The sequence below is a fragment of the Pinus tabuliformis genome, chromosome 8, assembly GCF_031772625.1.
Source record: "Pinus tabuliformis cultivar Carrire ecotype Pingquan chromosome 8, CPIR1, whole genome shotgun sequence".
In the NCBI taxonomy this organism is placed as follows: domain Eukaryota; kingdom Viridiplantae; phylum Streptophyta; class Pinopsida; order Pinales; family Pinaceae; genus Pinus; species Pinus tabuliformis.
The window spans coordinates 440,809,249-440,821,566 of record NC_142294.1 but is presented as its reverse complement, the minus strand read 5'-3'; the positions used below and the strand labels follow the sequence as shown (position 1 = coordinate 440,821,566).

General features: G+C 31.6%; 1 protein-coding gene across 1 annotated transcript; it reads right to left on the bottom strand.

The window, feature by feature from the left end:
• Positions 1-1,505: 1,505 nt before the first annotated feature.
• LOC149235956 (ferredoxin--nitrite reductase, chloroplastic-like) lies at positions 1,506-5,181 on the bottom strand. Its single transcript, XM_089368727.1, has 5 exons — positions 4,743-5,181; positions 4,435-4,594; positions 3,954-4,308; positions 3,379-3,667; positions 1,506-2,386 (listed from the first exon to the last, which is right to left on the bottom strand). The coding sequence occupies exons 1-5, from the start codon at positions 5,061-5,063 to the stop codon at positions 1,655-1,657; spliced, it is 1,857 nt and encodes a 618-aa protein (XP_089224853.1). The 5' UTR covers positions 5,064-5,181; the 3' UTR covers positions 1,506-1,654.
• Between the last annotated feature and the right edge of the window lie 7,137 nt (positions 5,182-12,318).

The following is a 12,318-nucleotide window of genomic DNA, read 5'->3' as shown; positions in this document are numbered from 1 at the left end:
TATTAACAAATTGGTAGATGGACCTTCAAAAGAAGCTATAGCACAATAGGAAGGTCTAGTGTTGTTAATGTATATGGGGGAAGAAAGATTTCTAATTGACTTGTATCTCTTTTTGTCACATGTATTGATCTTAGAATACAGTAGTGTAATATATTTTTGGTAATTCTAATTGTTATGTTTATATTTATATAAAAGTGGATGTCTATAATATTTTTTGGATTGAGTGGGGAAAGATAGAAGAACTATTATATTTTTGTATAAGAGTGCATGTTTCTCAATGCATATTTAGATTTCATATTTAAAATAATAAACATACAATTCTAAAATATAAAATAACAATAAACAAATTTGTTTTTTAATAATATATAATTGAAAAGAAAATAATAAAAATATTTTAATTTAATACCATAATGTAAGAGTATAAAAATAGCCACCTATCATGTAAATCTTAACACTTCTACAAAGAGCTCACACAAAATGAAGAATGAAGAGAAATCACAAAATGAAGAACTAAGAGAAATCACTTCATTACTTGAAAAACTATGTTGTACTTAAATTTAATTTACAGAACAATACAAGTTTCTAACTATAGCTAGAAGATAATATTGACACTTTTACAAACGGCTCGCACAAAATGAAGAACGAGGAGAAATCACAAAATGAAGAACTAAGAGAAATCACTTCATTACTTGAGAAACTATGTTGTACTTAAACTTAATTTATAGGAACAATACAAGTTTCTAGTTATAGCTAGAAGATAATATTGACAAATCAGCACATAAGAATAAGACTCCGACACAATAGATATAGATAAGAAAACAAAAAGTAAGGAGAAAAAAGAAAACAAAGAATGAGTCTCTACAATTAGGCCTCATTAAGTACCCATGTACAAGCTCTCATAAGTGGAAAAAGAGAGAACATAAAAAAGAAAGAAAAAAATAAAAACGTTGAAAACTTATAAATTCTTTGATCCTACTTCTAAAGAATTTTTGTTCCAAAAAAATGTACATTTTGATGAAAACAATAATCCAAAATACTCTTCCTTCCTTCCTCATCTTTAATTATTGATAATGGTTCTAATAATTGTGATGCTTTTGTTCTCCATATAAATCATAAAAATAATTATTGATAATAGTTCTAATAATTGTGATGCTTTTTATCTCCATATAAATCATAAAATAAACTTGAAAGACTTCTAGCGATGACTGATAACTAGCAAATAAGCATATGATTAACAAAGTTAAATAAGATTACTAATTTTATTAGAACTCTAACACATATAATAGTAATAAATTGATTTTTGAAATCAATAAATTCTTTTTTTTATATATATATAATTAATAATAATAAATTCCAGCGAAATTTAAAATGTTTCCAGTAAGTCAAATCGATAAAAAAAGGGGCACATCTTTAACGGCTTTATCTTATCCCTTTATAAAATCTTTATATTAAAAGGATTCTTGATTGATGTCACCATACGAGCATCCTACATCATTAGAAGAAATAAAAAATTAGTGATCTCAGGATTTGTTATACTGAAAGCAATAACAATCGGCTAAGTTATCGGAGAAACTTTTGAGTGTAAAATCTGCCCCCCGCCGTAAAATGAGAGTTACATGAGCAGTGAAGATGACGACGGGTGAGAAATTGGAATTCATTTTGATATGTCTGCTTTCCTCATGGCTCCAAAGTGTTTAATAAGTAGTTCTTGAACCACAGGTACCAAGTCCTTGCAAGGTACTCCCTTGTGGATTAGGTCCCCTAGATGTGAATCTGCTCCCACGCCACCTCCCATGAATATGTCCACTCCCTCAACAGCTTCCATGTTTTCATCCTTAGTCATGCAACCCAGGAAGCCAATGTCTGCAATCTGCACTTGTCCACATGTATGAGGGCATCCTATCCAGTGCATTCTCACAGGCTTGGGAACTTCCATGGTTCTATCCAATTCCTCTGTGATTTTCAAGGCTCTTGCTTTTGTTTCGATTATTGACAGCCCACAGAACTGGTTGCCGGGACAAGACACTAAGGTGCTGAGAAGAAGAGGAGGGGAAGGGGAAAATTTTTGGAGGAGGGGTTCCTGTAAAAGTGCCTCTATCTTATTTGTAGGTACGTTTGGAATGATGACATTTTGCTCTATTGTGAGGCGGAGTTCCTGGGTGCCATATTGTTCTGCAAGACGAGCCAATTCAATCATATCTTCTGCCTGAAATCGACCCACTGGAACATGGAGACCTACAAAATTCAAGCCTTCCTGCTTCTGTGGGTGCACACCAAGGTAACTCCTGGGCTCCCATGATTTATCTAGCATGTCTTCTGTTGCTGCTCTTTCCAACTTCTCTCCTGGCATTCTCTTCACCACTTCTGAACGGAAGCGCTCTATTCCCTGCAACCAATCATATCATGATTCTCAATCTTAGTTCACAGATGAAGGAAATTAGAATACTATGTAGAAAGTTGGTACAGCAATTCATCTACAACTAAGTTCGGCTGCTTGTGAAAATTCAAATCATCAAACCCAGGCAATGGGCAAATGGATATTACAGTAACAACTCATTTGTTACGAGGAATGTGGTATCAAGCACGTCACAGTTATCAGATTTCTATGGATGCCAATATGACAAGAGATTTTAAGATGAATCTGTGGTAACAGATCAAAAATGTATTTTCATCTTACTATTCATATATGTTCAGTGTATTGATATACAGACAACCTAGTCAGTGTATTGATATACAGACAACCTAGAGCTAAACTAAATGGCAATTAAGGTATAGAGATTAAATGGAGAAGTCATGATGGGTAAAATATATAAATTCATATGTTTTAGTAGTCAAATCTCTAGATAGGTTCTTTTTCTCACAAACAAAGGCTATCATATATGGCCCGGCAATAAGCTACCATATGTGGCCTGGCCCATATTGCTTGAGGGTGAACTTAATGTGGCCTGGCCCATATTGCTTGAGGGTGAACTTAAAAACTAATGATAGGGAATGATGAGGATGGTTTTTTTCTGGTTTGAATCTTATGCTATGCTATATCTATTAATAAAGCTAATATCTATTTTGAGTTTTAGTTTTTTTTTGGGTTTAAATCTATTATCTACGTTAACTCCTTGGAATAGCAGGTAAATATTGTTCATAAATAGCTTATTGATGTAAATATTGTTCATAAATATATACTAGATTGATACAGTAAACCACACTTTGAAACAAAAAAAAAAGTGAATGATTATTATTATGATATGGATTTATTTTGAAATTATAAGTAATTCGAAACTAGTTGTGCATATTCCCTGGAAGCAATAATTAAGGATCTGCATACTGGATAATGTATAATGCTATAGTAACCATAAATCAGTACAGAAATTGTAGCAATACCATCTCATCGATCAGGTACATCACTCGAGTCTTCTGGCGATTTCCCCGGTTGCCCAGATCTCTAAAGGCCTCCAAAATGGCTCTGCATACTGGAACAACATCGTCTCCGGCCACCCAAGCATCAAGTGGAACTGCCTTTTCCCAGCGTTTCGAAGTAAGCAATCCACCAACGAGCAGGTTGAAACCAAATCTCTCATTTTTCATTGCAGGAACGTAGGCGAGGTCATTGATGTGGGGATGTTCAAACAAGTCGTGTGAACCCACAACACAGATGTTGCATTTACGTGGCCTGCATGAACAAAAGACCTCTTGAAAAAAGGATCCCTATGTAACATCTCTCCTGAACTCAAAGAAGTATAAGATCAATTTGTTTCCCAAACAAAATGGAAAAAATAAACTAAACTTTACACCAATTTTTTTAGTGGTTCACTATAATGGAGCTAAAAATTACTCCATAAAACAAGCACTTCAATCTCCATGGAACCCAAGCTACACCCACTTGGCAACTAAACTTTACAAGAATCAATTCAACATCAAAAATAAATGCCACCAGCAGAATCTACTTTAGCACTCACAGGTTGCTTATGGAGGGATTCCCGTTGCCATTGTTGTGGATGTAGTCAGTCAGAACTTTTGTATATGGCCTTGAATCAATGATCTCATGAGGATCAATTCCTGCTAAAGGATTGCCTATAGGGTTTCTAGCATTGTCCATTCCACTCTGCAAGCTTGACAATCCAACCTCCTTCAGCCCTTTCAATATGGCAGGTACGTCATCCAGCACAACTCCACGAATCTGCCAATTCTGCCGAGTCGTTATATCTGCGCTTCCCTCTCCTCCATATTTTTGGATCACGCTTGCCAAATATCGAGTTTGGAGACTGCTAGTCACACCATTCGGAAGCCTAATTCTCATCATGAATCTCCCATCTTAAAAAACCAAAAAAACCAACAAAGAACAAAATTTGGTTCGGCTCGCAATGATCAAATAACCCCAGAAAAAAACAAAATTTCAGGCAAAGACATAGCCTAGAAGAATCGAATTAGGGCACCTACACTGATGCTTTCTTCTGTGAAAGAGACCCATCCACTTTACACGTACATCTATACTGTCCTTATCAACTTCGTGATTCTCAATTTCAGCAAAGGGCTTCTTTGCAAGCTTTTCTATCTCATTTTCCATGAACAGTTTGATGGGTTCCTTCTCCAACTTAAGCTGCAGACAGTCATCATCTCTATGAATGAAGACACTCCAATTATTTTACAAGACACTTCAACTATATATCCATGGTTAAAGTTCAAGACAATTTTTATAATTTCTAAACCCATTCAAATCAAAGGAATAGCTCAATTGGGAATCTCACCTTCTCTTGAGGATTAATTCCAGTCCTGAACTCCTCTTTGAGAACCCAGTATCCATCCTTCTCCTCAACTCTAGGCTCCAGCCTAGAGGCATCCACAGCCACATGAGAGCCAGCAGGCCTGGCTACAGCCTTGGCTGTTGTCCCTTTGTTATTCCCATCTGTACTGATCTCAGAATTGCGTCCACCATGATTAACAGCGCGAACCTGGACTGCTCTCATCAGCTTGAGCCGATTCGGCTTATACCCACAACAAACAGGATTGTAAATGACGCGGTAAAATGGACAAATCTCATCGAATCTGACAGGACTAGAGAGATTCATCCTGACTACTCCGATTACAAATCCAAGATACAATTCAGGATCTGTAAATAAATCTATGATCAGTGCTGGTTTGGTCTAATATCCTTCTGGTGGGAGGACAATATAGAAAATCTCTATGTTCTTGAGAATGGTATGCTACTGCCATAGATATTCAAAAATAACAAATGAACACATATTAAAAAGAAAAGAAAATGAGTACAAAAATTAAATCATTTTTTTTAATATATATCTGTTTTTAATATATTTGAAATATCATGCTTTTACTAAAACCCTTTATAAATATATAAATTTGAAAGGTTAGACTTTTATTATAATTTTTTAATATATTTGAAATATCATGCTTTTACTAGAACTCTTTATAAATATATAAATTTGAAATATTATGAAATATCAGGCTTTTATTAGAACTTTTTATAAATATATAAATTTGAAATGCTATGAAATATCATGCTTTTACTAGAACTCTTTATAAATATATAAATTTGAAATGTTATGAAATATCATGCTTTTATTGGAACTCTTTATAAATATATAAATTTGAAATGTTATGAAATATCATGCTTTTCCTAGAACTCTTTATAAATATTTAAATTTGAAATGTTATGAAATATCATGCTTTTACCAGAACTCTTTATAAATATATAAATTTGAAATGTTATGAAATATCATACTTTTACTAGAACTCTTTATAAATATTTAAATTTGAAATGTGATGAAATATCATGCTTTTACTAGTATTCTTTATAAATATTTAAATTTGAAATGTTATATTTCTATTATAACTCTTTATATTTATATATATATATATATATATATATATATATATTATTATGTGATTGGTATAAATAAAAAATTAGCATATATATATATATATAAAATATATTAAAAATAATAAATTAAAACAAAATTTAAAAGAAATATATTTAATTTTTATAATTTTTTATTTTATTTTTTATAATCACGTTTTATAAAAATATATAATTTATATATATAGGAAATGAAAAATTAAAATGATTTTTTTAGTTTATTTATGGTTTTTTTAATATTTTATTTAAATGCTACACTTCTATTATAATTCTTTATAAAGAACTTCAAAATTAATTTAATTAGTTATGGATAGACAAGAAAATATAATTATTTATAAATTTATATAATTTAAGTGTATATGATATAAATAATATATATATATATATATATATATATATATATATATAACTAACTTCTAGTTATCTCTCAACAGCAATGGTGTTTTAATGATTAGGATAACAATATTGCTTTAATGACGATGATAACAATGATATTGTTTTAATGACCGGGACTTATATATATGACTTCTCATTATCTCTCAATAGCAATGGTGCTTTAATGACTAGGATAGCAATATTGCTTTAATGACTAGGATAGCAATATTGCTTTAATGACGATGATAACAATGATATTGTTTTAATGACCGGGACTTAACAGTTGAGATAGCCCTTGAGTCTTTATTTTATATATATATGAATGATAACATAATTTAAAAATTAAATCAATTTTTAATATACATATGTTTTTTTTATACATTTACAATTTATATTTTTTTGAAATATTACACTTCTACTGTAACTATTTAGAAATATATAAATTTATATAATTTAAGTGTATGATATAAATAAATAATAAAAATAAAAATAAAAATTATTAAGTCTCAAATGTTAGCTCAATCAATTGAGTCCCTTTCATTAAAATATTTTTTCTATTAAGAAAATGACAACAAAATTTAAAAGTTAGAATATTTTTTAATTTATTAAGTTTATTTTATATATTTAACTTTTATGTTTTATTAAAATATTACATCTTATAATTTTTTTTTAAAGCTAAAGGTTTGTATTAATAAATATTAGTTTATGGGTTAGAACCCTTATAGCATCTTTCCATCATTTGACAAAGAAAAAATTAAACAGTCCATGCAAAATTAGGGTAAGCTTTCAAGCTGCATATGATTTTTATTCTAAAAACATCTCTTCCTATGATTTGACAAAAAGACCTAAGAAGAAATATGTATTTACATTGTAACATTAAACTTTAAGGTGGTGACCAAAATAAAAAACCAAACAACCAACAAAATACCTAGCAATTAGCAACTTCCATAACCTGGGGGATCAAACCTCCTTGAACGTTGATGTTTTTTCTTTCCAAAGGTGACATTGGACACATTTCCTGACATGATAAGTTGAGGGTCGGCCATGAGATCCTCAAGGGCTACAATCTGAGTGTTGAGAGAGAACTTCTTCATGTAGACCAACCAACGAACTCTCCATATTGTTGAGAAGACGAAGAAATTTGGCTTCCAACAGAAGGAGTGAAGACTACCTTTGTCGTTTTTCCATTTCATCCTGATGTTTCTTAGTGACCCGTAAAACTTCCATGGAGTCCATAAACTTGTCTAAAAGTGAGCCATATTCCATATTCTCTGGATTTCGCAGAGGTCCACCATATCAGACAAAAACTACTGCACACATCTAACTATCCAAATAGAAAACTTAATTCACTCTTCATGACCAACAAGCAAAGGATTCACATGCAACTATAGAAAGACCATGTATTCCTTTGTAATGTCATGTATGCGACCCTGCCAAGAGCTAAGCTGAACCAAAATTTCCATAATTGAGCCAAAATCCTTGACAGGACAATGAGGCAACGACTGAGAGAGAATAGAGGAAGATGAAATTAAAACCAACTCACTGCTCAATGCATGCAATCCATGGTCACGACAATCTCTAGCCACAACCACCTTCAACGATATAAATGCCAAAGCCACTTTGAACGAAGAAGAGGATGGGATAAATGGCCCTTAATAGAAAACAAAGGACACCTAGAAAAAGTCTTTATGGACCAAAACTGAGGGATAAGAAGGCAACTAATCCTGATGCCCAATATTCTCAATATGCGAGCTCGGGGCCAGACAACACTGATGTCAGGATATCCATCCCCAACACAATTCAAATTTTCTCTCATTTCAAACTTAAAAATGAGGCATGTTTAAGGAATTGGGGAGAATTTCCAAATTCCATTGTCCAACCTTATTCTTCCTTTCTCCATAACATAACATTTTCCGAGTCAACCATTGTGTTTAGATGTATATAAACATGAATAAAATCAAAACTTTCAAATGTAGATACAATTAAGCATATCTTTTGGATAATTGGAGGGGTGTTCTATGCATGAGTCCTTTGAAGCTTTTATCACTTGCTGAATAACAATATGAGAATCCTCAAAATCCATTAAAATGAAGACTTTTTTTGCGAGAGTTATTTCCAAACTTTTTCATTAGGCTAGAAACTCTATTTGATTATTGGTTGCATATCCAAATCTCCAAATAAATTTAGACACATTTTTTTCATTGAGATCAAATAAAACCTCTCCCACTCTTGCCTTCCTCTACACTTCTTATAGTTATTTATAAATATATAAATTTATATAATTAAATCTATATGATATACCAAAAAAAAAAATTAATTAATTATATATATATAACGATAAAATTTAAAATTAAAATATTTTTTTAACATACATATTATTTTTTTTATATATTTAACTTTTATATTTATTGAGATAGTACACTTTTACTATTTAAACCATTATATAAATGTATACAATTTAAGTGTGTATGGTTTTAATATAGATTCTTTTACCATAACATAATATGGTATTAGGCGAGCTCTCACTCAAGGCGCTCTAGTGATTTTTTTCTTTCCTCCGCCGACTGGTTTCTTTCTAAGATTCGTCCATGAGGGGGTTTGGCGGCTAAAACCTTAGCACCACAACCCCCTCCTCCTCTCTGTGGTAACTACTCTCCTTTTCTTGTTGTTGCTTCCAATGGGCCATTGTCCTCCTTTCGCCTTGTTTCTCTTTGTTGTGGAACAACTTGGGGTTTTGTGGCTTTGCTGGTGGTGCTCGAATATGTGTGGGGGAGTTGAGGGGGCGAGCTTGCCTTTGTTGCTTGATTTGTTTCGTGCTTTTTCCATGTTAGATTGTTGTTCTTGCTTTTTCGTCATTTTTCTGAGGTTATTTCTTGCTTGGGTGTCATGGTTTTTTTTTTTGGGTTCTTGCTCGTTCTTTTTTTGGGGGCTTACTTTGGTCCTGTTTTTGTTGAGGCTTATTGGGCGACCTGTGCCTAGCCTATGGCTTGTTTCTTGGTCAACATTTTCATTGAGGATTAATAGATTGTATATATTTGTTCCTTTTAGGGTTTTTTACTAGTTTTTGGTTAACCTTTTTGGGGTTTCAGATTGTATATATTTGTACCCTTTAGGGTTTTTTTAGTGGTTTTTGGTTAACTTTTTTGGGGTTTCTTGGCAGGCCTCCATGCTTGTGTGGACTTTAGACCTAGATGCTCTACCGTGACGTGGATTACTTGAATGCGTTTAACATATACATGATGTAAACTTTTTTCCTCTTTCACATGAATAAATTTACGAGTTTCTTTTCTCACAGAAAAAATAATATAGTTTTATATTTGATTGAAGTATTACATTTCTACTGTAATTTGAATTTTATACTTTAATCAAGTATTATACTTCTACTATAATTATTTATAAATATTAAAATTCATATAATTTAAGTATTTATAGCATTTTATATATATATTCAAAAATAATAAATAGTAGAATTTTTTGTTTCCCAATTTATATATGTTTTTTTATATAATTAATTTTTATATTTTATTTAAAAATCACACACACACACATATATATAATTTTTATATTTTATTGAAATATTACACACACACACACACACACACACATATATCTTCTATATTTTATCAAATATTATATTTCTACAATAATTGTTTATAAATACGTAACTTAATGTAATTTAAGTATATATAGTTTGTATGAAAAATTAACATATTAAAATTAGGAAGATATAAATAAATAAATAGAAATGAAAAATATTATTAAAAAAAATCTTATTCATATGAGTCCAACTCTGTTAATGTAGACAACTTGGATTTCTCATGTACCTAAATTTACACCCATTTTTTTTTACGTACCTCCATCAACTTATTATTATTTCCTTTTGGCAACATAAAATAGAGAAATATTTGCATTAGTCACTACCTTAGGTATGTTAATTTGGACTAAGATCTTGTTTATCAACTCCATAATCTTTACTCTACAAAAATGGCATATTTACATAGCGAAAATAATTAGTTCTATTGGATATAAGATTTTTCCATGCCTATGATGGTTTACATCTGAATTTGTGGCGGTACTTACGTTGAATGTTTACTTAATCATTTTGTAGTTTTTCTTTAATTATACAATTTATGTCAGGGTACTAACGCCATATTTATCACTACAACTTGGCCTTGCACATATTTGCTCGCCCTTGTAATATTTATCCTTTATATTTCGTGAATTACAAAATGTGTTCACCTGAGACAATGGTGCATCTGTGGGGATGAAGAGTAGAGGGCTCGACTGTATCATTGATCATGTGATGATAACTACATGGCCTAGCTCATCTATGACCACTTCGCTCTAGTCACATGATTAACAAGATGTGAATGGTGCAGATCAAACATAGATATCTGACAGTGAGGGTTCCTTGCCAATTAGTTACGTTAACTACCTCCATCCTATGTCTCCTTTTCCATTTGCATCTCTGGGTTTCATGGATAATGCTCTGCAAGAGTTATGGATTTCTTACTTTCCTGAGAGTTTTTCATTTCCTTAGTGTTGTTATGATAATTATCTGACTTCAACCGAGGGTTTATCCACTATTTGCTACTCATGCCAAGATTGGCATGGCTCAGAATAACGACAACCCTATCTACACCACAGGTATCAAACACACATCTTTACTCATGTTTTCTTCCTTCGCTCCTACCTTTTTCTTTTTCTTTTCATAGTATTTTTTTCTTAACATTCTATGAATGAGTGGCTATTTTACTCTTTTGTTCTAACTGCAAGTCCAGGGTTGATTATTTCATCTTTTGTTTCCTTAGTTTGCATAGGGAATTCTTCCCTTCTTTGCTAGAACTCTCATCTCTGGTTAACAATTTCCTTCTATGTATATCTTTAACACGAGATCATGTGGGTCATGGCTATGACTTCTCCCTCCTTGGTTGCTCAAGTAATTACTTAGAAACTTTGCTTCCTTTTTCTTTCTTATGATTATGCATTTCCCATTTGTATTCTAGAATAAATTTATTATGATAATGTTAAATATGTAAGCCCTTGTCCTGCTACTACAGGAGAGAGATTTCATTCACCAACAACTTTGTTCTAGGTAATTTCACAATTCTAGTTCCGTTTTTTTTTCTTTGAAAATTTCTTAAGGTTTTTTCTTTTAACTTTTGCAGCTAACTAGAATTAGTATTTATGTGATATTGTAGGGTTTTGTTTAATTTGATCATTATGTACTTCAACAAAAGAAAGGGTTAACAATATTTTTCCATTACTGGATTATTTAGGTACCCATTTCTTGTTCTATATTTTTCTGGCGAGCCATTAGCTCACGAGGTTATTCCAAAGCTAGCTAGGCCAAGCCCTTCCTCACAAAGAGTTTCCCTTTTTAATTCTATAGTTTTTATGTAGAACCCCAATAGAATTTTATGAAAAACCATGGTAGTCGAGGCTATAGTCACTCAATAATGTATCATTATTGTATCTTACAAGTACAATATTATATGCCTATAGCTTGAGTATGTGTTACTTTGGACCTATATTGTATAATAAGTTTTTTTTCAATTGAGGTTGTACTCAATAATGTATCATTATTGTATCTTACAAGTACAATATTATATGCCTATAGCTTGAGTATGTGTTACTGTGGACCTATATTGTATAATAAGTTTTTTTTCAATTGAGGTTGTGTAGAACCCAGTTGAAGTTTTGATGTTTTCGTGAAATCTAAGTGTCGGGCTTATAGAGAAAATTTCTTCATTCATCACTCGTGTTGTAAAATTTTATTCCTTCATGTTTTCCGTAGTTAATGACTTCTTTAAATAGATAAATGCTACTTCATAATTGATTTGGAACGAGGAAAGAATATATACTTTTAACTTGTTATTTCCGTGTTCTCACATAGTATTACTGACCCTTCTTTATGGATATATGCAAACGTATTTTTCCAATATGGTTTATAGTCTATCAATCTTTCATCTTTTACGCATACAAGACACTACTGAGACTATGTGTTTCGTTTCTGTTTATATATTTAAATGTATCTATACCATTTCTCTTGATTATGTACTTGGTTAAATAAC